At 37.5% G+C, this 27,365-nt stretch overlaps 1 protein-coding gene across 2 annotated transcripts; it reads right to left on the bottom strand.

Annotated features, from left to right (window-relative positions):
* Window positions 1–1,046: 1,046 nt before the first annotated feature.
* Window positions 1,047–27,365, bottom strand: PXYLP1 (2-phosphoxylose phosphatase 1). Of its 2 annotated transcripts, XM_053460988.1 has the most exons (7): window positions 27,281–27,365; window positions 12,379–12,511; window positions 4,885–4,941; window positions 4,053–4,223; window positions 3,361–3,487; window positions 3,084–3,226; window positions 1,047–2,240 (listed from the first exon to the last, which is right to left on the bottom strand). In XM_053460988.1, exons 2-7 carry the CDS (start codon window positions 12,455–12,457, stop codon window positions 1,309–1,311), a joined length of 1,509 nt encoding a protein of 502 aa, XP_053316963.1. In that variant the 5' UTR covers window positions 12,458–12,511; window positions 27,281–27,365; the 3' UTR covers window positions 1,047–1,308. The 2 variants fall into 2 exon arrangements, with proteins under 2 accessions (XP_053316963.1, XP_053316964.1); XM_053460989.1 differs by lacking the exons at window positions 12,379–12,511; window positions 27,281–27,365 and adding an exon at window positions 6,673–6,723.

Below are 27,365 nucleotides of genomic sequence, written 5' to 3'. Positions count from 1 at the left end.
GAACATTGGAAAGGAAAAAAAAAAATTAAAGCTGCTATGAAACGCATCCAGTTTTAAACAACATTTACCAGCATACAGTAGCCAAGTATTTCACGAAACAGAAAAATCGCTACAAAAGGTTTTCTTCAGATTCTAGCACACAGAGTTCACGAATTACACACTTTGTTATACGACTGAGGACAAAACATGAAAAATTATTCCGCTTAAATAAGAAATACTAATAAAAAGTATGTGTATGTATAAAACCATAACTATGGGCATCGTCCCAAGTACCATGACCTGAATGCATTACAGCATTACATGAATTAGCTGTAAACTATTCACAAACAGTACCATTAGCTGTATTTGTTGACCAGCAATCACTTAATGGGATACATTGGACATTGCTTATAATGTGTAGGGTCTCCTGTGCGGCAACAGTCTTCTGACGTTAATCGTGAGAGCTGGAGAACTCCGTATTGAACTCATTGACTTCCCTATACATATCGAATATTGGAGCGTCTTCTGAAAAAAATGAGCTTGGTTTAACCAGTATAAAGGTATCCATAAATCAGTTAGACTTTCTTTATAGTCAGCTCTCTGATTGAGCTATGCATCACACAGGGTCAGATCAGCCCTTCATGCAGAAGAAACTTCCCCAATGATGGCCATTCATAATAAACAATTATATTGGCAACCTGAAAATACAACTTTCCTGGAAACCCTTGCTTTAGTAAAGTACCCCCCCCCCTTGTATAGGATCAGGTTTCTGAATATTGTACTCCCAGCCTGCCCCTTGCCATGAGACATGGTGCCTCCATCAAACATACTAATTTTAATGTTTTTTAATAAAAAATATAGCTGACATAAGTTTTGTTTTGTTGTCGTTGGTTGGAAACCAAACCCCCTAAAACAACATGTACCATATTTGAACTGCATTTCAAGTGAGCAGCCGGTGGATAAGAAAGGACTGAAAACAGGTGTGATGTATTAATACACAGCCTCACCACAATGTTTTGGGTTTGTTTTTTGGACTAAAAATATAGTATTTACAATCTTTACACCTATTGTCATCAATTGATTTTTATTATTACCGTCTCTTTAAGCAACACTATGTTGTCAACATTACACCGAAATTACACGGCAGTCACATTGCCAACGTGGCAGCCTAGTTGAGCTTTGTGCGGTCAACACAGTATCGATGTTTAACCCGGTTAGGCTTGGTATTGGCGCAATCACATTTTTTTTGCATTACAGAATCTATTAAATTATCCTCTGTTATGATAAATACCGCATTAGTAATTTGCTGTTGTTCCCTACCAATTGAATTTAAAATAACCTTTGGCGACATGCGTCGTAATAGCCTGTGCTATTTAAAGCAACAAACATTCCTTTTTGTACAAAGCTGACAAATTTGTCAAGGGGACACAGAGGCTGGTTTGAACGCCTTTCTTGACCTCTGCAAAAAGATGTCTGAAAAGTGACATCCTCCCCGTTATAAAGAATTCTGATATAATGCTCCTTCTTTTTCTCTGGGTTACTCCATAGTTCAAAGACCAACCTAGCAGCAAATCGGGGGAACCTGGCTTCGGTGAGGCCAATGGAGCTGAGGACGGGTGACAGAGTCACATCATGGGCGGAATATAAGGCAAACAACTCTTCTTTTTTACCGTTGGCAATACGCAGCATTCTGTTAACAGTCTGGTTTAAAAGGGGGTGAGTCGCCAGCATCGCATACCTGGAATAGATTTGTTTTTCGTGCCGTTCTTTTTCGTCTTCTATCTGATGAGACTTGATAACTTTAAAGTGTTCTAGGTCAATGCATCCATCCTTAGTACATGGGAAGCTAACATTGTGACAAAAATGACATAATAAGGAGTCAATGGGGTTAGATGCTCTTAACTGCCGGGTGGGTACACCCACTACCTTTGCCATACTTATATACGTCTTCTCCAGGTTGATGTTTTTCACCCGGAGGCTGTATTGACGGCGCTGCTCCTCCTCCAGGAAGTGGTTCCTCATCGGGCAGTCACAGTGGCCAGAGCAAAATATGGTGCTCCACTGATGTTTTATGTTTATCTTCTTCCAGTCAAAGTCAGGCAGAAAGCCATAGAGCAGGGCCAGCCCGCTTTGTAATGTTCGACTTTTTCCAGTGGATTCAAAATAGAGCTGCTTTGCAGTCCAGTCCTTTGTCAGCAGTTTGTGCTTCTTTAAGTAGACTTCCCTTAATAGCTGACCGTTCCTTAGTTGCTGCACAACACCTACAACAAAAGTGTATATTTTTTAATTCATACCCAAACTATCTCCTTAAGATAATTTAAGTGGATATAAAAGTTTGTTCCATAGAAGTCTGAATTTTTTTTTTATACAAAAACCACTATACTTCAAATAAAAGAAATCTTCCTATAGTTTTAGACATACACATAAAATTTGAAGGCCCATCTAGTCTTCCCATTTTTCCTGATGTATAGATTTGGACCTTGTTCAGTCCTTGGTCTTGGCCATATGCCTACCCAAGCATCCATTATTTTTCCGTGAAACTGCTACCTAACAGTAGTTTATTTACATTGTATCACATGTTAAACTGGTTTATCTAGCTCTAAAAATATCAGAGGCTTATTTTTCTCTAGACTTTAATGTCATCATTATTATATTACATAAAGGTAAGATGAAAAAAAAAAAACACACCAAGTTGCCTTTTAACTTCTATACCTTACTGGAAGCCAGATCATGCCCAAGGCAAGCTAGGTTTCTGTCTGAGGTGCTTGGGGGGGGTTGTCTACACATTTTAATGGATGTTTTGGAGCCATTGCTATTGTATGTGTAAGGAGCAAGGTTGGATTACCAAAGCAGGTTCCGTGTGTCTGATCCACTGATGGTGTGGGCCACATACATTGAAAGGTCTGGCCATAGACTACAGCCCAAAAGCCAAAGCTTAAAGTAATGGGTCTTGTGCATCAGAGATACATTGCCCCATTTGTAAAGTGATTGGGATGAGCAAACTACACAAACTACCTTGTGTAGAACCTTGTTAATCTGGTTCTGATGGACGCTGGTACACAGTGTGAATGTCTGTCTTGATGATAGGCTTGATGAGTTTGTACCTGTTTGTGTGAGTTCTCCCATCTCACAATATGAATGGCTTGGGAAACGAGGCAGACTGCTTAGGATTCCATCCATTTGTGCTTCATTTGAGCCTTTTGTCATGTGGCTTATAAAATCTGTTAAATATTGGTGAGATGGCTTCCTGTATCAAGATAAAGTACATTAATCAAGACAAGAAGGCAATTTATTAGGAGATTTTAAATACATCTTTGGTTAATAATCCCAAAGGGTTTCCCCCCCGAGAATTACTGACCTAGCATTGGACCATATTTTTACCTGTTTGAGTCCAGCACACAATCAATGTCGGGTCTCTTTGTTTTTGGGATTGCATACAAAGGATATCGGTCTCCATGCCGGATCAACACTTGGACGGACAGCAATTTCAAGTTGTGAGGAGCATGACCTGTACGTAGAAGAAAATGCATTTATTAAATGAATGGCGTATAGAAATATTTTTGTTTTTTTCTGGCAATCTAGAATGATGTTAATGCAAAAGGCCATTCTTTCCCATCAGGTTGATATACTGAACTTCTCCGATCTGTAGAGAATCCTCCACCAAGCTAGAATAACTAAGACAATAATAGCAATCAAATATATTTTATACAGACTAAACTGTCACTAGCAAGACTCCACACATAAGTAGCGTACACACATTTCCTTTTGGGCTTTAAAAATGAAGGAAGCTAAAGATTCCATTGTGTGCATGGGTTCTTAGCAGATTTACAAAATGAGGCTCCAGTAGAAGCAGTCAGTAGTCAATCAATGGGGGTTGACCCATAACAACTTTCAAGTATGTGAGCAGAACCCCCATAGACATCAGTAGGCCTAAACCTGCATATGTGTGTAGGCAGAGTACTTACTATAATTGAATCACGAAGAGGAAAACAAGACTTATGTGCGCTTGAGGCTGGAGATGCCCGTAGATTTTAGCAATCATGTTTGCTTTCTATATTCATGGGGTACCATACCTTCCATGCTTCTTTCTTTTATACCCGGAATATTACAGTAGAGCGTTGCTTCATACAGTGGATCTATTGCAGGGGGTTCTGTAAGTGGATCAGGCATTATCCTTTTCCGATTTTTAGCATTTAGACCATCTACTTTGCCCATGGCATTCGCAATCAAGTGCACCGGAAACTCTAAAGCAAAAATAAAAGTAAAGACAAAGAACCATTTAACATGCGTGAAAACACATTTTTTTTTCTCCAGAACCGTTTAGGCTTTCATACATATTTAAATTTGATAAGTGCTGTTCCTAAATGCTTTACATGAATCATACAGGGATGCAGGGACACGTCAATCATCATTCAATTTTCTGAGATTTAATGAAACCTTTAAATAAAACAACATCCCTAAAAACCGAAGCAAAACCTGATTTATTTATACCCCAAAGGTTCAATTAGATTGCTCATTTTTTTAGTATACACTACAATTCTCTAACCTCAAGGAGCCTGCTCTGCATCATTGCCTACAACTTAATATGTAAGGCAAGATCTTGTGGTACAGGACAAACTTGGGAGCTGAATAAGTAAAGGGAAGAAATACACAATTACTATAATTAAAACATACAGATGAGGCACATTTATAGAAGCGCTATGTAATACCGCTAGTCTGGAATGTAACATTTTAAAGCCACAAAATGACCCTTTTTACAGTTTTTCATATACATTTTTATTGGAAGATTTAACCCTGTAGGAGTTAGAGTAATGGGCAAGACATAGCATAGCACTGCTCGTCTCTTTGGCACCTAATAGGTTAATGTAGGGCTTCATGCAGCATCACGCTAAGGTTTAGTTTTACCTGCATGTATGTGAGTTTCTGTCTTTAGCTGCATGCTTACAGGCAACCATCTGGAGACTGAAGGAAAAGAAGAGAATTAGATTAAGTTAGCCAGTGCCATAGCCTGCGTCGATACAAACTAACCACAGTTACAGGCATACCAATAAAAAGATGTGAAACGTGTCAAAGTCAAAAAACGTGAGGCTCTCACTGTAGCGAAGGCTATCAAGACACCATATGTTCTTGGTTGAGAAAGTCTCATACCCTTTTAAACACATAAAAGTCAAGGTTTGCAACGATTTCCTAAATGTCAGAATTTAAAGTATCCTTCATATTTACTGATTTCACTGATTTTACTGACTTGATGGAGACTATACTATGTTTTTATATGACAGGCAATGAGGGGATATTTACTGTAAGGGTATTGAGAGCCTGAGATACCCCATAAACAGTCATTCTGTACGCTCTGTAGAATGACCTCCTCAAGGTCAGCAATGGTCACGCTAAAAAAAAATGAACTTATTGTTCCATTCTAAATACTTGTCTATTACATTATTAAATATTAAGCAACAAACAGGAGCTAAAAGGAAAGGTAATACAATCTAGAACAATCGAACATGAACATGTTGTTACCATAAAATACTTCTTATATGTTGTTTTTATGTGCTTGAAACTATAATGGAAAGGGTAAAATGATAGATCTTATTACTATTATTTAACAAACTAGAATGAGGAATACATAATTTGTGTAAGGGGATCTATACCTTTAAAATATAAATGAATACTTACAGTAGTGATTATGTTCATTTTGTAAGAACCAGGGTTTTGTGTTCCAGCATGTAATTTAATACATAATCATATAAACACATTACTCTTTTTCTTTTCATACTTTGCCTAAAGTCTTAAATAACTTACAACAGGGCTTGGAAATGCGTCACTAAAGTTTACCAGCCAGCTGCAAAATTAAGCAGTCAGAAGGATAATGTTACTAGTATACCAGAGGTTATAAATAGTGAAAGAAATTATTAATTATAATACATACATATTATATATACATACACACACACACATATATATATATACATATATATATATATATATATATATACATATATATATATACACATATATACACACACACACACACTATATACAGTATACACACACATCATATAAATACTGCACGTAAGACAAATATGGAACCATTCCAATTTCATAACTGCTCTGTTTTATAATAAATCATAGGTAAAGTCAGATTAATGGATAATATTGCCATTTGGATTTAGTCTGTTTGTATTATGTCTGTGATATTCGGTACCTTCAGTATGCAAAGTAGGTGGAACACAGAAACCACCTAAAAGTGTTGCTTATTCTTTTAATAAACAGTAATACGTCCACATTTTGGATTTCAGAGTACTAAGTGGCTTTTAATTAATTCAACCAACCGAACAAAAATAATTTAAACAAATTATATTTGCTTCTGAAAACACTGTTATAAAAAATTAAAAACAAAGGATTTGTAGACGTGTTAGTAAATACTAAAACTTTAGATACTGACACTACTAGGAAAAAACAGGCACAAAATCCATGGAAATAAATAACCATACTTACACTAAACAGAACCACAGTTGATAATGAGGAAAATGCCAAATTGATGCATCTTTACTGTTAAAAATGAACCCTATCGTAGTCTAAAATGTATCTAAGAAATCATTCCTAATCTACTTTTTTTCATATGAGAAACATGTTATGACGTAATTACAGGTAAAACGCCGTATTACAGACATTTAAAGAATGATTGATAAGTACCGATAATCAGGAGAACCGGGAGCATGATTCCGAGGCAGAGCTGGAGCCTTTCAGAAGCCGCTCACCATGCATAGCCTTCTTCCAGCACACTGCATATTTTTAGTCCTTGGCACAACGCCTCTTTAAGACGTGGTACCCTTCTAGGACAGACCTCCTTTCAGAGCCACACACCTAACAGTTTTTTCCACTTCCTTGTTAGTGCAAATAGACAGCCATGGACCACAAGGAGAACAAAGGAGCTCTTTTCTCTCACGGCCAAGACATATCTTTAACTGTTTTATGTAGTCTGTTAGCTAATACGTTTCATATTATGCCCCTTCTTCGTTTATCATGTTGAAATGTGTTGGTAAAAGAATACCTAGAAGGTCTAGGTTTATAAACACATAATACTCATAAAAATAACAAAAATAAATGGGCGAGTAACAGTAGAACATGAGTAGGAAAGGAACGAGGGTATTATAAAGGGAAGTATCACAAAATGGTGTTTCTTAACCTTTTTTCCAAGTATATGGAATAAATAACCTCATATTAAATGTTTGTTTACTAATTAAACCGTATTCTGTTTCCTACCAATTACCATAATATTGAGACATTAAAGGACTATGAGTCCGGCCCTTGGCCTGGCTTGTTGGAAGGAATGTATGGGCATGATATGACTTAAACCCCTTCTAGATGTGATGTAAGGAAGTTTTAGATTAAAACCCCTTTTAGATGTAATGTAAAGAAGTTTACTGAGAGGGTTGTAGCTAAGCTAACAGTCTCCCAGCAGAAGTAGTAGAGGCTAAACCGTGAGGGAATTTAATCATAGATTGGACAAGCATATGTCTATCCTGAATCTAAGGTGAGCCCAAGGTCTGATTAAGGTCTGGATCTTTACATCGGGCAGAATTGAACTGCTGTTAAATCCAAAATTTCTGTCTTTGGGTCCTCACTTGCGTCCAGAGGACTCTTCATATTTGGTGGAAGAACTTATCTAAGATTGTACAGAGGTATCATCCCACAGAGAAACTCTCTGAGATTTTTGCTAGTCCTTTGCCTTGGACAAGGAAGGAAAGTTTTGCTTAAAACACTAGCCAGTGACTGGCCCACCAAAGCATATGGAGAGCTAATTTGATCTACGCCTGTATTCACGTTTTAAAGAAAATGTCAACACAATTACTGATCTCTATAAAAAGAAAAAACAAAAACAACTGTCCAATTTTGTTTAGCGCATTAAAATGTCTCTGATTCTGACAGATGGCATAGTTATGCCAGGTAATGTACTGGGGGCAGAATGTTTTTGGATTTATTTTCTTTTCATAAGACATTATACAAATACTGGGCAGGTAAATAATAGTTGCAATTCAGCATATAAGAACGTACAGAAACGTGCTAATGTGCACTGGATGTTTGTTCTTTAAAGATATTGTTTATGGATAATGGGTGTACTGGTTGACAAATCTATCAAATGGCCAGTGGAGATCTAATTTGTAACCGTCCCATTGATCAGTAGGACATCAAGATGCCTAATTGGCCAACGCGGTGATCTGCTTTCGTTGCAATTGGCCCTGCATAATGTATAGATAGTGATCTAGTTCGGTACTACACAGGGCTAAGTCACTGGACCTTACCCTCCATACCCACTGTACAGGGCTACGGAATATGATGGCACTATAGAAAACAATTGTAACTATATCCTTTGCTGTTGATGACGGTCTCCTGTTCTTGAGAACAGATTGGGATATGTACCAGAGGCTTCATCTCATGCCTGCATTTTGTTTATTTCCTGCTGAAATGTACATGGATTAAACTAAGGGCTGTGGGTCATGTCTCATGTCACACTTGAGTGTCCTGATATGTACGCAAACACATCTCTCTCTCTCGGTGTGTATAATTTCTGTTCATTGTCAATATGTATGTATTTGCTATGTGTGTGAAGATAGAAATCCTTCTTACATTGTGATGTTGTATAAAGCACAGTGGGAGTCTGGGTTAGAAAGAAAGGATACCTGGAGAGGCTTGCTATTAAATCTAGCCTTCAGAAATCCAATTACAGCACAAAGAGAATATAATGGATGAATTGCAGAAAACACAGTCCACTAGTTTGGTAACGTTAATACACTCAAATTAAAAACATTATTATACCCCTTAGTCGTTCCCTTTGATTTATTGTTTTAGAGTGTACTTCAGGAGTTGTCGTGTTGCTTAAAAGGGACGCTAGCCTTTATATACACGTTAATGCATAGGATATCCAAGCTTTTCCTTTGAATTACTATTCAAATGCATGGAGGTATTCGGCCTCTCTCCTGTCCTCCAGCTCTTTGGCTTGCAGGAGATAAGCAAGCTCAAACTGTGTTATTCCCACCAAGAGAGTTCCAAAGGGTCCAAAGAGACCTCCATGCAGAAAGCAATCCTATTCATTTTATAGGGTGTTCATTCCTGCCGCCAATTAGCTAAAGCGGCACAAAACTCATACGTTAGCTTCTTGTAAATGTAAGTGACTTTAATATACATTGTTTGTCAGGGATGCTGCATTGGACATTAAACTGTCCCTTTAAGATGAGGTTGCTGCAGTTGAAACACTTGCCAAGTACATGATAATTATGTTTCCTAAGTAACTGGTGATGTGTGAATTTATGTCTCAGTGGATTTCCTATAAATGTTCACGGTCTGATGGAATCTGCTGTTGTGGTTCCACAGATACTATTAGGGCAAGAAGTGAATCAATATTTCTACTGTTTTCTACCGATTCCATCATTTATTCTAATTATCTCACCAGGAGAAGGGTATTTGTGTTAACAGAAGTGTTTTTTTTTTTTACTCTATCTTCTAGTTTTGAGACACGGGTAGACTTCATTATGGGCATCATCAGTGATAGAAACATCAATACCATCAATACATCCCTAACGTATTAGACAATTCTTTCTCTACCCTTTGTAAACAACCATGTCAGTCATTTTACCCATAGTGCAGCTGTTACGTGCGCACCCCCTACCCCTTCACAGCCAATATCAGCCTATGGTGGCTGGAAGAGGTTCATTCCCTGTTCTTTTACAAGGACTTGTAGTCTTCCTAGCATTTCTCAGCAAGCAACTGCTAAGATTTCTACCGAAGAATAAATCAGAAAGCACCCAAGAACTATAGAATGCCTCCCACTCTCATTGCTGATTTCTAATCTGGAATTCATGCACTACTCACACACTGCATTTATCATTGGATTACTGGTTTAGTGAAATTATTAGCATGAACTGCTCCGGGGGGCGCACAGATTTCCTATTCTGTGCACACATTACTCTGCTAATCAGCCACAGGAACACTTGTTAGAATACAGATTACGGTTCAAACTCTGCCGACAAAAGAGAAAAGCAACAATTATGTAGGAAGGTGCTACATGCGCAGATTTGGTCAAGTGGTAAAAAAAAGTGTTCTTGCATGCAGGTCTGGATAAATCGCAGGAGCCAGGCAGCAATGACGCCAATATTTTTATATCTGGCTCCAGTTTTTTTCCAGTCCTGACTGTATATGTGTAATCCTTACATTTCACATACAGAAAGGAAGTCTCCCTCTTACACTTAGCTAAATGAAGACTATTGTTAGCCATGTCTCATACATGGCTAGCCCTGCCTCCACAGCCACTCTCTAGGTAGCCCTGGAAAGCTGTGTGTATATATGTATTATATATATATATATATATATATATATATATATATATATATATATATATATATATATATCTATATATATATCTATCTCGCTATATCCTTTGAATATTGTATACCAAATATAAAGGAGTGTAGTTCTCCTGCTAGGAGTAGGGCTGCAGCATCTATATGGTGTAATGGCTTTTTCGATGTAGCCAGAGGTGGAATTAATGACAAATAAACATAGGTTGCTCTATTTTTAACTGCTATCTCTGGATAATACTCTTCTTACTTCTGGGAAAGATAATAAACATGCAAGTTTTATCACACATTCCCTGGGAATACATGTGTTTTACAAGTGCCATTCGGCAAATTACTTGAAGCCGCAACAACAATTGGCTATGACTTCACATTATTCTTGAAAGTGCATTTTGTTAGTAGAATTCTACCGTAAAATGAAAGTGAGCACTTTGAAATCGTTTTGCACCCATTAAGAACAGTGCCTGATAGCTTAAAAAAAATAACATATTGCTATACAAATATTTAGCTTATGATTAACCTAAAAGATAACGTCATTTATTTGTTATATCAAAAACAAACTGACTGGAGTTAACGTGGATATGGGACTTTTCCAAATTCTACATTACAATGTTCGGTTCACTAAATTATCCCATGTAATGGTGTTTACAGATTAAAATATGCATTCTAATATTAGACGCACATCTTACATGAATAACATGATAACAATAACTCCCGTGGTCTGCGTGAATATTATTCCCCTTTAGAGTTATCTGCACCTTTTTTTAAATTACGAATGCTCTTTGGCGGCAGTTCCAGGAAACCTTGTAACATTTGGTCAAGAGAAAGGAAGTCGATTTAAAACAAATGATAATCTGCCGCCCACTGCCACAGATCTAATCTTCGCCATGCAAAACAGTCCCTCGAACAAAGTCTACAAAGCAATTATACAGGGGGGGGGTTAAGTAATTTTTATACATGATTTACAAAGTGAAACATTGTTTTGTTTTTAAAGATTGTAGGAAAACGCATGTAGGGATGCTTCTTCCACAACTATTCTATTTGGAAAAGAAACATAGGTTTTGAGATTTTATTGTGGATTATGAAGAGGGAATAAAACCACTTTTTACTCTTTTGCGTAGTCTTACAGTATACAACACAGATAGAAATCAAACTTCTTACCTACCATAAGACAGAAGATGCATGACCATGCTGCACAAATTCTCCTTTAGATATGGTTACCCTATATACCCTACATAAGTTTATGTATGTTCTGTCCGCAAGACAAGAAATTCTACAAAGCCACCCTGGGTGACAGCAATATCCGTTATCCAGGTCATTCTAAAACAATACAACCATTTGCACCCTACAGTCACACAGTATAACATAGATCTTTAATGAACAGAATGTTCAACATCGAGATCAGCCAACCATTTTTCCAGAAACCAAAAACAAAATTATAAGGTTCTATATACTAAACACACAAATCCAATGATTTGCATTTATATATATATATATATATACATACATACATATTATACCCATCTAATAGTTATACCATGGGGACGGGTATCTGAGCTTCCTTTTCTCAGAGTATTCTTGTCATTAAGTAATCTCCCTCCTATTTTTTATGTTGCTGATCCTAAAAGAAAAACTGTCATCGCAGTTCCAGTTCCATAACTGCTAAAGAGCTGTTTGCTAACCCTGCAAATATTAACAGGACAGTAGCTGTCCTTTGGCCCCCTGAGCAGTTGTCATAGTCCAGGGGAGGTCTCTGCAGCTCCCAGACACTCCTTTTGCTTCCTCCCTTGTATTCTGTACATGTCAGATCCCAGCACCCGGCTTAATGAAGGCCACAGAGGTAGCGTTATCGGAGAGGTCTGTTGTGGTAGCTGGTGAAGCCCACAAGGGGAGGCCTGCAACAGGCCTTGCCATGTTTAAAGAGCACTATGGGGTGGCACAGTTAAAACGCAACTAGGACTATAAAGGTTCTGCATACATCTACTTAGAAATGTAACAACGCTCCTTTAGCAGGAAGGGTAAGTAAGGACATTGTAGTTATACTTACAGAATTGGAGACTTAGGCTTAAAAAAGCCAGAAGCGCAGCCAAGGCCAACAGTAAAAGAAATCTGTTTCGGAGAAGCATTCTTCAATTCCTTCTACTTTCTCGTCATGATTTCATATTCATATCTCCACGTTCCTATTAAATCAACACATAAAACAAATATTTCACGATGTGTGTTTATTTAGAGTTACACCTCCTTCCCAGAGCATACTGAGCGAATGAACCCACGGAACACGATTATCTATATTGAGTACATTTCAGATGAGAGGTAGTATCATATTTTTAAGAGATGAAGAGGTGTTATGACAGTTGTGAAAAAATTTTAAATATAAAGAGACATTTCTGGATTACTGAATTGTAAAACCATGGACACTCCTTCATAAACCATGGACTCTCCAGTGCCAGTGATTAAACAATTGGATTATGTTTCCACATGTCCTTTAACTATTGTATAGTCTTTGTAGGAAATTTAACACAGGGCTCCTAAACCCGTCCCTTGTGCGCCAGACATATTTTGTAAGCGATTTCCCTGTGCTTGTACATGCATGCACAAGCAAACATGAAGAGATGAGCTGTCCCAGCATAATGCGTAGGTAAACTAATTATTTTTCTAAAACCACACTTAACAGAGCTGTTACTCATGGAAATCATACTTGGATGTCTGCTATCAGGAGAAGTGTTTGTTTTACTGATCCCTCAAAAAAAGAACTGTCCTGGTGAAACCCATTTGTTAGACAAGTCATATTGAAAAACTGTAGTGGAAAGAGGGCTGAGAAAGGAGGGAGATTTCAAAATAGTAAACTAAACTACATTTCCTTGCAGGGCCATTTAATCAATGTGGACTGTGCTACTAATGCCAGGCACTCTTTTGGTAAGCCAAACATTACTACAGAGCAGTGTAGATGTGTTCCAAGGCCCTGAACAGTCTGAATGAGATGGTGTGTGCCAAGGCTCCTATCCCAGCAGAAGGCAGTAGTTGAACATCTCAGCTCCAGTGATATTAAACAACTTTATTTTTACTCAAAAGTAAATGTTCCAATTACTGTAAAATTAGATAAGACACCGTGCTTCTGTGTCTTCTGGTGTTCATTTGGTCAAACATCATGGCCATCACGGTCAAGGTGCTAGATCTAAATGTTATGGAGTTCCAGAGGTCATTTACCTGTGTTCATTCAACCATCAGTGATGAGTTGAGGTTGACCTCTTATGGAAAAAGTACAGCTAAGTGGGTATTCCATTCTCTGATAAATGAGCTGCAATAATAAATAGTTAATGTGTGGCTAAACATATCACAGGTAGAATTTTACTGTTTTATCCAACTACAGTTTATAAATATGTATATGTTATCGCTTAAAAGTATACAACACGCCATACAACACAATCTGAAGAAGCTGTTGAAGTCAGCACTCCACAATGTTTCTTTTCTAAAAAACCCTAATTGTAAAGACACTTAGAGGTGTAAAATGCTTATTTACCAGCAAAGATGTGCTTTTTTGTGAGATTTGAGGTTTCCCGGGAAAGTACAAGACACAGAAAACCAAACAAGCTACATACACAGAGAGCCAGATTCTGGATTTGGTTTTATCTCAGCGAGGAACATTATTACACCACATGACAAAATGCAGACAATTTGCTGCCACACAAAGCACTCAGCAGCTTTAACGTTGCCGACACGCATAAAAGAAACAACAGGATACATTACAGAACATAACGAAAAACGTACAAATCTGTTGAATGAGCTTTTTGTATTTCTGCTATCCCCCACACCCTTTGACACCAGATGCAATAGTTATACAATGAAAACATGTTCTGTCTTTACAGTCACAAAAATTACATTTCACAATACCAAAAGCAAATATTACAATATAACGCAATATCACTGATTGTAGTAGTTTTTGTAATTTTATAAAGAACATATCTTTTACCAATATTGTCCATTTTATAACAAAAATTATAAAACAAAATAAATATTTTACTAAAGCCTTTAAGTGGGTCACTCGTATTATTATTTTAAAAAGGCTATAAAATGTAGCAGTGTGTTTTAACAAAAAAGTTAATTAACTGTGGCTATCCATCTATATACTACAAAATAAAATGTTCAAATTTATATATATATATATATATATATATATACACACATATATACACATATATATATATATATAAGGGGCAGTAGAAGTATTGTTAAACACTCATCTACACACACCAGACAAGCCAGAAGGCTTGCTTTTCCCTCAGATATCTCATGGTGCTTTTGCATGTGCCTACCCAGAATCCCTTGTGGTTGTGAAAGCACCATGAGATATCTGAGGGAAAAGCAAGCCTTCTGGCTTGTCTGGTGTGTGTAGATGAGTGTTTAACAATACTTCTACTGCCCCTTAAATTGAAGTGGAAGGGTTTCTATTACCTTTTACCCACCACAACTTATGTAATGATATATATATATACATATATATATATATATATATATATATATATATATATATATATATATATATATATATATATATATATATATATATATATATATACATACATACATACATACACACACACACACATTAAGACTCATTATGTCAGTGATATACAAAGAGGGGTTATTCACTAAAGTGGGAATTTGCAGAGGAGCTTGAAGGAGATTTGTTCAAAATTTGTGGCACTTCTGAATAATTTCTCTGCAAGAAGGGCAGAGCTGGCCCTGCATTATATATTGTTCAGTGAAAAGGATGACTCAAGAAATCTCTCTGATTAAATGTGCTTTATACAGGGCCATTCAAGATGGAGCAGAAACTCACTGGGTTTGCCCTTTCATAATAAAGAGTAGAGTCAGCAAGATGAAAGTGCAAACCCTTGTGGCTTTAGTCAATAAAATCACAATCCTAGAATAGGAACTACTATATAGTGACCTATAAGTTGTGTTTTGTTATATCTGAACAAAAATACGGGATAATGATCAAGAATAATATTGATCACCAAAGCTCGAATGCAGTGCTGTTGGGAGATCAATTGAATGACTTGGACAAGATGTTGACTTCACCATTCAACTGCACATAAAAGCAATTCATTGGAGAGAAAGAGGAAACAAAATCAGCACATTGGGTATTCATGATACCAAAAGTTGATGTTCAGTTTAAAATGAGAAGTGGTTATAACTGATTTTTTATAGTCTAAAACAATACCAGTCTCCATTTCTGTTATTTTGTAAAGCAGAGTACACTCAGGCTATTTAACATCAGATAACACATGATACAAGACCATTGCCAATGTATGTTCCTGGGCAACTTATTATCTTTCTTACGTAGTGCAATTAGTTTCTGTTAGTGAGTTTTTCAGCTTTTATTAAATAGCTCTTTCTTACGGAATGTATTGGTTTGTCTTAGTCTGCCAATTCTAGTTTTGTCAAACCCATAAAATATATGTATTGTAAGAAGTGCTGCAGAAATTGTTGGTGCTATATAAATAAAAGATACATACCGTATATTTCGGGTATAAGACGACTGGGCGTATAAGACGACCCACAACTTTTCCAGTTAAAATATAGAGTTTGGGCTATACTCGCCGTATAAGACTACCCCTCTACCCAGTATACAACAACCAGCCAATCACGGCAAGCAATGTACCTTACCAGTGATTGGCTGGTTGTTATACAGACATATACATACATACACTGCCCTTACACACACACACACACATATATATCACACACACCAGCTTAGAAACACACAAATACCTACACTGCTCTTACACACACCTGACCATACACATACACTGACCATCTCACACCAACATATAGACACATACAATGCACTCACACTCCTTTCTCCCCATCCCGTCTTCTTTCTTCCATCCAGTTGTGGGAACGTGAGGTCTGTCATTTCACTACGCGCCGGCAATTGATGCCGAGCACCGGGACATGACGTGATTAGGGAGCACGGAAGCCGAGGTCTGAAGTGCCAGACCTCGAGCTCCCTAATGTTGGGCTAGCTAGAGGGAGGTTGTGATCTCCCCAACCAGCCCTGCTGATCAGTTTTCTCTATTTTTTACTTTTCTAGTGCACATTAGTCCCACTAATCATTGTTTTTTTCTACAGTTTCTGTTAATGATGACTTTTCACATATTCATTTGTTCTAATTTAGCATTAGCCTTAAAAAACCCAATATAATCATGCAAATAAGCATTTTGGATAGTGAGAAGATGAATGGTGATCAAATATATTCTTCATGTGTAATTAAGGCAAATACGACACAAACAAATTTATGATATGAATTCTCCAAAGATATGCCCTTATGCTATGTGTTATTCAATTTACACAATCTCACTAATGGCATACCAAGACCTTAGATAGATATCTTTTCACATGATCAACTGGAAAAATTTGACAAAAGGTCTATTTTATTTTTCCTTTTACTTTATATTCAAAAGAGAGGAATCATCAGTTAAAAAAGATTAGGGTTGAGTCAAACAGCTGGCTCCAACAACAATCAATAGCAGGACTTGGTGTCTGCCTCCAGTAAAGTACGGTATAGTTTTAATTCTATCAGATGGCTCCAGACACTGACCATTAAAACAAAGGCTGTGTTTGCTGAACACTCAAACGAATATTGAAGAAGCTTTTCAATCAGTAATTCATAAATCCATTATGTAACCCTCCACACAATAACTCTTGTGGAATGTTAGTGATGAGGATAATGAAGTGTAGATTAGTTGATTGCGTATGCAAAAATGTAATGGAAATACACAAAAACCTACTGTAAACAATGGCGACTAATGCAATTTTATACAAGATTAATTAAAATTAAAAAATAAATGCAAGAATATAAAAATAAACCATGTGTTCCTAATGAACCTCTAAATAAACATCATAAGTCACCGCTATGGCTATTTAATGTCATCCACCAGAAGGTTTAAATCAGCTGGCTTACTTTATTTATTTATTTTTTTTAATAATTTTGAAAATCTTAATGGGCTGAGAATATCTGCAAATACGCCTGCTGCTCCAGTTAAACATCCTTCTATACACTTGGAGGACTAGAACAAAAATTACATTATGTCCTTCATAATGAAGTTCTGCGAGATTCTCAATATATTCTGTAGGCCTCTGTTACAAATGTGATATTGAGAAGATAGAAAGGCTGGGGGGGTGAGTGATGAGGATATAAAAAAAAATGGAAGCAGTGAGGTAAGAAATGACAGAGAAGAAACTGAAAGATGTAAAGTCTATACAGAAATGAAATCATTAGCCAAAACTAGAACTCCTATATATCTTACGCCTCCTCCTTCCCAAACATAGAACTTTCAGATGTATTATACAAGGTTTTTCTGGCTCATTACACAAAACACGTTTGTAAAAGAGAGGGGGTAGTTAGTATGCTGCTCCTGTGATGCAGGTGTAACCACAAGAGTAAAATAGAACACCAAGATGGTTTGACACACTAGGAAATATGCAACTAGTTTTTGCATCCTTCTAAGATTTTTGACCCAGGTAGCTTGTCTTGGGAAATATTTGTTGCTTGCCTCTTGACTCTCTTCCTTAATGTTTCAAAAACAATTTTGTTTAAAGGACAAGATATGTGGTTGAACGTAGCTGCATGGGTGTTATTTAGGTTTCCCTAAATAACTTTCAGTCACTCGAAATATCCAAAGGAGACAACAGGCATTGTCTAAGGAGAGGTTAAAGAGATTCTACTGAAATCCAATGGACAAGTGCAGGTTGGGACCAGGTTACTGCTCCTTCAGGCTGAACTAATCATATAAAGCTTGAATCTATATATTACAGTTTTGGGAGGGACAGCGTTAGCGTTCTTGCTGGGTCGTAGATCAGTAGTAGTGGCACTGAGCTGGTATAATACTAATAGAGGTGGTTCTTATCCTGCTTATATCCCGGTGGAGTAGATGCTTCAGCTTCCCCTAGTTTAATTAAGGACACTGACGAAGAGGAACATAAGAGAAGTTAGGACTTTCAGTGAAATTGTATTAATTACGTAGAATTATTTTTGTAGTGAAAAACATGCAAACGAGTCAGCAGGTCGATTACAGGTTGTTAGATACATCCCGGAAAACATGTTCCAAGCACAGCAGACAGACTTTTTTTTGTTTAACCATTTTAAAATTTTTAATATTAGGTTCTAGGTCACCCTCTCCTAGAGTGTGGCCAGTGATGGTTTATAGAAGCATTGTACCCTCAAGTTTGTACTACAGTACCCAGAGGTGTAACACTGTTTGTCTAGAGAAATAAGGATGAGAGGAATCACAGTGTGAAGCTGAAGGTGGATTTGCTGCTGTGGGTTATGGCGATATAAAATGTTCCATCTTACCTTGTTAACTATACATTTTACATTTCTCCTGTGAGGAGGGCTGATGAGGACACAATAAAAAGCAAGCAGCAGGATAAGAGGTGGAAAGAATATTAAAATGACAGACAGGGAACTGATGTGTATTTTTAGACATTGCCTTTCATAGTGCCTAATGAAACTGGTGGGATAAAATGTTTGATCTGAACACAGACTCAATGCACTCACAGGCTGGTTAGAGCCAGGTGTGTATTCTGGCCTAGGGGGAATAGACCTAGGGCAGCAGGGCTGGGATACAGTTGTAACAGCCTCTCAGGTACAAGAGGTAAAAAGCCCTATTGGGAGATCAGGTTCCCCAGTGTGACGCCGCTAAACAGGCCCATTTGCACCATGGAGAATTGTGCTGAGCTGCCATACAGTGGCACCTCCTATGTAGAGCACTGATATCTGATAGCATATCCCTGCACTTGATACAATGAACGACAGCTGCCAAGATGCATGCAGGGATGCTACCCAGGGACAGGCTCCAGCTCAGACAAATGTAATGATACTGTCATTGACACCATAAAGTGTTTTTTAAGAACACTCTGAAGATGTATTGTCCTGCCATGTCAAAACTGCTTTTATTTAATTCACCTAATTAAGAAAGCTAAGGCTATTATGATATACATACAATTTATTGTGATTGTTCCCTTTTTGTGATTTTAAAAAGTTAATGATACCATGAATGTTGCATTGCAAAGCTTATTTAGTTCAATGAAAACAACCATTTTGCATTGACAAAAAAAAATGTGCACAGAATACCGGTAAATTATAGGAATGTGCATGTGCCTGCCATTACAAAATGTAATTTTTTTCTCTCACTTTCTTTGGCTTTTTCTCATTTCCCCTTTTCTTTCTCTAGTTTTTTTTTTTTTTTTTTTTTATCTTCCCTCTCCCCAAACAAAACTCTAGCCAACAGCCTCTCCCCCACCATATACACAACGCTATATGATAGCTCTTGCCGCACATCGCACTATCCGGCAGTCTCTCCTCCATAAACCAATAACTATCCAGCAGCCCCACACACGCACAACACTATCCAGCAGCCTCTCTCCACAAAGCACTTATACAGAGAGGTTGGATCCTTAGTGTGAACTGTCAAGCTGGGTAGGCCTTTTACAGAGAAGCTCGAACTAGAACGCACTTCACTTTAAGCCTCGCGTAGCGTGACCGAAAATTCCCAAGGCATTTATATTATGGAGAGACTAGGAGATATGAACTGTTCTTGCTGCATGGCAATTTCGTTTATGGTTTCTCTAAATTACCTCCTGAAAGGTCACAGAAGAACAGAAACACTGAAAAGGCTTTATTTATCAAAAAAAGAGAGAGATAAAATGAGCATCTGAATTTTTTATGTTATTCTGTAAAGTATAATAACAGACTTAAAATGTTTTATGTAATGTTTGTATCCAAAATAAACTAAGAAACAGAAGATATACACATACATATGCTGCATTTGTTAAGAAAGAATAAGTTACTGTCATATGTAAGGAGGAATCTATATAGGTAGTTTCTTAATCTATTGATGTGGCAAAGTCAACACTAATCCTCATTTTTAAGAAAAGGTACTACTTCATGACCATACGTTGTCAAAACCTCTGCAAAAATGGTAACTACTGATTTGTTTACTTTGAAAATACCGATGTATTTTAACCCCTTCAGGACCGGGATTTTTAAGCTAGGGTGTCGCTAAAGGACCGGAGCCGTTTTTGTGTTTTTGCAATGTCTTTCTTCAACTGTAATTTTTCTCTTATCAAGTGGTGCACCCACACAAATCATATATTGTTTTTTTCAGCACAAGTAGGGCTTTCATTTGAAACCATATTAAGCTGGGTAGTACATTGTTTTATTTGAAATAAACTGGAAAAAGTGGGGAAAAAATGAAAAAAATGCATTTTTTTACAGTTTTGTATACATACAAATTGTACACACATTGAACCAATGGGAAAAAATTATCCCAAATATATTCATTAAGTTGTCCTGATTTGGAAACCACCCAACATGGCCAGGATTTTTATCTATTTTGACCAGTATAGGGGAAAATATTGCAAGGCATGCATTACGTTTTTGAAATGTAATTTTTTTCAAATTTGGCATGGTAGTCTAATAACTGCAATAGTTGTCACAGATACTGATTATCCCCCCAAAATTATATGTTTATGAACAGTAGATAAATCAAGGTGTACAACTAGGGTCATTTTGACACTTTTCAAACAGGGATTTTATCGGCAATTGCTGCCAAATTTTGAGGTATTTTTATTTGTTTTGTTTTTTTTTTGCATATGTTGCAATGTTGCTTTAGATTTTATATTATATTTTGTATAGAATATGTGCAACTGCAGAAAAAAACACCAAATTGTGTTCACCAACATCCCCCGGTTCCAACAAGGCCTCACATGCATGGTTCATGCAATTTTTGAGGAAGCTATGAGGGCAAAACTGGAACATGCGCATTTTCGTTTTCACATTTGGAATTTTCAGAAATTGGTTTCCTGGGCCCATATCCCATTTGGGAGATTTTGGAAGCCCCCCAATGTAAATTACCCCATAAAAGTATACATTTATGAACAGTAGACAAGTGAAGGTGTTCAACTAGGGTAGTTTTGACAGTTTTCAGTTAGCCATTTCTTCACTGATGTCTGCCAAACTTCACAGGGAAATTATTTTATTGCGTTTTTAACGCATACATTTCAATGTTGCACTGAATTTCTTGCACACCATAAGTGCAACAGTGGAAGAAAACACCACATTTTGTTCACCAACATCCCATGAGTCCAACAAGGCCTCACATGCATGGTTCATGCATTATTTGAGGAAGCTATGAGGGCAAAACTGGAACATGTGCATCTACATTTTTTTAAATATTTTTTATCAGATTACTTGTAAGTGACAGGTTTAGGCCGCTGACATCAATCAGGGAGACCGATCAATAATCAGCGACTTAAAATGTCACCGACAAGTGATCAGGTAATAATTATGATTTTTTCATTTATTAATAATTTGTTTTTTCATAATTACCCTAGATGACCCCTCTCTCTTTGTAGAGCAGGGTCATCCGTGGGCTGCCATAATGATCCGATCACTCCTATTGGCCAGGAGCGATCTGATCAGCCCAGCATTTGACCTGGAAGCACCCTGGACTTTCAGGTCAGTGCTGTTATTTTTTTTATTATTATTATTATTTTATTAATTTTTTTAAATTAATTTATTTTTTAAATTTTTTTTATTATTATTTTTTACATTTTTTTTTTGTAACTCTTTCAATGCTGATGCTCCATTGAAGCACAGCATTGACTGGTATTTAGTCCCCACAAGCTTGTGGGGACTAATATTAACCCTTGCAATGCTGCGATGGGGGTCATACACAATCGCAGCATTGAAGGGGTTAATTGAGGAAGAGGAGGGTAGGGGTTAACTGAGGAAGGGTGAGGGTGGGGGGGCTGGTCTCCACACTCATGTGGAGACCAAAGAACCCTGTCTCCCTGTCCCTGAAGCTGCCTCTGGCAGCTGGGACACAATCTCCAACAGACTGGAGATTGTAGGGGAGGAGTCTCTCTGATCAGTCCTACAGGACTGATCAGAGGACTTCTGGGGGCTCGTTTTTGCTGTTGCTGGTCTGCCTGGGTTTCCAGGCAGACCACCAGCAGCAGAGCCCCCTACAAAACGGGAATTAACCCCTTCAATGCCGCGATCGCGGCATTCAATGCCGCGATTGCGGCATTGAAGGGGTTAACGCTGCACTGACGCTCTCATGGAGCGATCAGGCAGCAGGGGGGTGTTGGGTCAGGTCCCCACACTTGTGTGGGGACCCATTCAACACCCCCACCCCTTCCCTGAAGCTGCCTGTGGCAGCTGAAACCGCGATTGCAGATCTTTCTGCAATCGCTGTTTCTGCCTACAAAATCACTCCGTGGGAGTGATCGTAGGCATGGGGGCGGGCTTAGACAGACTGTGCTGTCTGCCCAGGAGTCCTGGGCAGACAGTAGCAGCAGCGCCTCCACGATCACCGCGATCGTGGTGATGTGGGGGCGTTTTTTGGAGGAGACGTACCTGGTACGTCCCGGTCTACCGGTGACCAGTAACCAGGAAGTACCAGGTACGTCCCGGTGCTGAAGGGGTTAAATTAATTTAATCCAAGCAGAATTTAGTACTGGGGTCTGAGGTACGCAGTCATAATAATTGATCCATACTTTGCAACTAAACACAATGTTGTTAACAGTTTCTGGCAATTACACACAAACGTACTCTGATTCTTATTTTAAGATGTTTTTACAAGCACGGTCTATCATTCCTTGATAAGCATACAATTTCCCCGTGGCAATTATGCATTCCTCACAATTGGAAACGCTACAGAGGGAAGTTAAATTACAACATAATTCGAATGATACAAGGGAAACGCTGTAATCAGAGCAAATGTATCGGAAAACCGTAAACTAAATAAATAATCAATAAGACGTTCCGAGGCTTGAAAACAAAGTGGGCAGAATGAATTATTAAACTCCCACGTGCTTTCAGTAATAACTATTAAAAGCCTTTTCGTAGTAATCACTATATATGCACATAGGGATTAGAAAGAGACAGGCAATTGATTTTAAATTGTGCCAGGTCTATGGGAGTTATTTCTAATGATCTGTGGCTTTGAGAATGATCACAGCCTAATAGTTACAGGACTAAAATAAGTTACTGTAGAAATACATGACCTATAAACCTATTTTGCCCCACAGGTCCAATTAGCAGTTAAACATGCACAAAAAGATCTCAATTTCAAATCATACCCTAAAAAAGGCGGTGGATGGCTCTAGTTCAGGGTGTGTTTGGACAGACTTTAAAAATAGATCCATAGAATTTGATAACAACCATTAGGCCCATCTAGTATGGCCATGTTTCCTGTTGTAAAGATGGAACCCTTAATCAGTACTTCCATTTTTGTCTTTGACACAAGATAGCTGTATGCTTGCCCCATGCATGTTTACATCCCCCCACTAGATTAGCCTCTACCACATCTGCAAGGTGGCTGTTCCCCTTAACTACTGTCTCAGTAAAGTAAAACTTCCTTAAATTACATCTGACCCCTTCTGTACTTTGTTTTTTGTATTTAAATGTTTTATACGAGATCTCCTACCCTTCATGTTATACATAAAGATCCCAATCTCTTTGCAGTGCAACAATACTAATCTTCAAAAACATATTTCTTAAATATAAAATTAATAAACATATATTACTTAATTTCCAACTTTAAATTATATTTACAGCTTACCGTGGCTAGGACACAAAAGTCTGATCCAATTTTTGCTACATACAAAGGATTAGAAACCTACCGTTTTACACAATAGCATTTCAACTAATCCACACAAAACAACTTTGAAAACTGATACTCTAGTTACATCTCTACCATTTTTCCTAGGATACTAACCTTCAATAACAACGGGAATATGGGAACCACATATAATGGAGACCCAGATAATATCAGTATACAGGTATAGCATTTTCGCTGAGGTAGAAATAATTGACGTTATAAGAAGAATTTTCTACCAACATATGGATACAAGAGACGCTACCAGGAAATATAAAATGCAGACTGTGTAAGACGACAAGCAACTTAAATAATAAAGAAAGTCCACAAAGTTCATGCGCTGTGAATCTTGTGACATGTAAATGCAGTTTCACAAGCCTGACAGAGCTAATAATTGCTAAGGAGCATTTAACGTACAGGATGCAGCATGTGGTACCCAAGGGTACAAATTCTTAGGAATCTTTAATCTTGAGAAATTACGCTAAAAGGTGCTGTCCTGCCTACTCTGCTGCTTAACATTTTCATAACTAAATTCAGAACTAGAAAGAAAATTATTCACAGTACTATTACAATATCCAAATCCTACCCAGTAATAATTCTTTCATCATGTAAAGTGTTGATTAATAAATTTTAAGGGAATGTTTACTTTTCATGTGACACAAAGGTTGTTGCAACAGGAACTAAAAAAAAAAAAAAAAAATTGAGCAAAGGTAAACAATATAAGACAAGCCTGCAGTTCATAGATTTTATGCGTTAAATTCTGAGAAAACATCTCACAACCAGTTGGTGGCGAGTCCAACATCACCAGTGCATTATTCTGCATTAACCTTGGCATAGTACAAAATATTTTAGTAGGCACTGGATTTGGAAATCGACCTAAAATGTATCATCTTCTTCTTCGAGTCATGACAACTTTTAACATACTGTGGGGTTTGACAAACCAGTGTAGAATTTAGAAGCAATTTAAGGAGGCAATTCATTATTCTTGTGGTTGAAAGCAAAGAAGAAGCACTTCTATTGAGATAATGTTAATAAGCGCCAACAGTAGAATTTCAGAGGCCCTACCTACTTTCCACCAAGTTAATCATATTTAAACATAGCCTTGTGTAACGATTAAATACTAAGTTGTTTATACCTGATGAAAGATGGGTGTTGAGAAAGTTTAAATGCATGGAGAAATCTACAAGAGAGGCATAATTAATTTAAAAAATATGGTGTATCTATGCAAGAGGAGAACAGAACACAATAAAAAACTATTTGGCTAGAATTTATCAGGTAAAATGATGGTATGTTAGAATGGGAAAATAAAAGCAATGTAAAGTGGGAATCTAATTAGGGGAAAAATGAGTAAGTAACATAAACTACATTAGCAATAAATGTCAAATATATTTTCAAAGGCTTTCTTTGCTGATCTGTTGTAAGTGTGTGCCACTACTAACATACAATAAAATACACAACCATAAAAAACAATGTGAACAGCAATGCATGTCCCCAAGCATAGCCTGAGATGAATTGATCCTCTCCTGCCATATCTTCAGTCTAGATACAAACAGCATACTTTAGCAGCCATTGTCACACGTTAGGACTACCGGGGGATCGCGCACAACTAGGTAAACTACGTGCCTTCACAATTTAACCCAGGTCAAAATTAAAACCTCTGCATTCAATTACCCCTGACAACATAGAGAATTAACTTTCTCCCCTTTGACCTTATGCGTTTGCGTCGTATTCTTTACATAAGAGATGAACAAGAGCCAAAACCATTTTATAGTCATGGTGGGTGATGAGATGACCGTATAAGAACGGCCCCTCAGAATAAGGTACTTAAAGCACCCATCTATTCCTATCAAGCAGAGAGTAAAGTATATAATTCAGCTAGCTGCATTTTGACGTAAAGGAGTCAATAGAAGGAATTATTAACCAGGAGAAAAGGTCCAATTACAAAAAATTAAATACGTTTATACTAATTTAAGCTGTCAGCTTTTAACTTCAGAGAGGATAAGTATTTTTAAGCACAGTTGACAGGAAACCTGTGGAGACCGAATTTCTGATCTTAGAAGTTAGAATTCAACAATTTTATTACAATACTCAAAAGAAAATGTAGACATTAAACACATAGAATAAGTGTATATAAAAATTAGATAAAAGATTGAGGCTTTTAAATTGAGACCAAAATAATTGTCCTTACTACAGCCTTCAATTCCAAATATGAAAAATGCACCTCTGTATAACACACATGTATATTTCACCGAGACTTCTGTTAGGCTTTATAAATAAATACGGAAAGTAAAAAATGTATCTTCGGTGATAAAAATGCATTATGCCGAATCTACATTACACATGTATCTATTTGGTCCTAAAAAAAAGTATATTCCAGAAAAAAGCACAATGCAAAATAAAAATAGAAACAAAATAACAGCATCATGTAATGGAATATGAATTATTTAATCATTTGTAATGGATGTAGGGCTCCAAATGACTCCCATATTACTGTAATTTAAAATTACCTCTGAAAGGAAGAGATAATAGAAACAAGTTTGCTCTGATTGATCACACTATAATAATAGTCTAAAAAAAGGAGAATGCCAATGAATACAGTTTCATTTTGTTCTGATCAGATACAACATCAGGAAGGATCATAGAGTTGTCATCTTCAGGCAAACCGTACAGTTGTAGCTCTTCTCGCAGATGGAGCCAGTTGTAAACCTTTAAATCGCCCATATTCCTTGGAGATTCTACCTTAATCCCCGACTCTGGGAATACCAGCATCCTTATAGAGAGTATAGGAAGAGATTCCCAATATCACAGCACGAGAAGAGCTTTCCTGTATCTGCATAGGGTGCAGTTTTAGGTCGCATTGTATCCCTTGCTCGGTCAGCTGTTTCAGTGGTGGACTTTGTTACTTTAATTAAAGAACGAAACTAAATGGTGAACCCAACCCAAAAGAACACAACATACACACGGGCATCGTGCTAGTTCCCGGTCCAAGCCCTGCACTCCTAACACCGATCGCATGCAGTACTTTCTTTTTGTGGAGACAGGAGGGACTTTTTGTATGGAGTCTCCCATGCTTTTAATAACTCTGCCGAATGCAGCCTCTAAACCTGGAAAGGTTTGTCATTGCAATACCCTTTAGGATTCTACACTGATGAGGGGGTACAAGCCTGCTGCTAAAAAGAGGCATGCAAAGGCATGGCACAAGGGTGGGGGTCGCAATGAGGTGGAATGCAGGCTACCTGGTATAATTGGAAGGGGGCAGATTACAAAAGGATTGCCTACCTGGCAGTCTGATCACTGAGGCAGATGATCCCAGAGAGAGCAGAACAGGGCGGAGGGGAATAGACGAGTGAATAAAGGGAGGGAG

This window comes from Spea bombifrons, chromosome 3, assembly GCF_027358695.1.
Source record: "Spea bombifrons isolate aSpeBom1 chromosome 3, aSpeBom1.2.pri, whole genome shotgun sequence".
Classification (NCBI taxonomy): Eukaryota; Metazoa; Chordata; class Amphibia; order Anura; family Pelobatidae; genus Spea; species Spea bombifrons.
The sequence above is the reverse complement of the archived record's forward strand: the minus strand, read 5'-3'. Positions and strand labels throughout refer to the sequence as shown.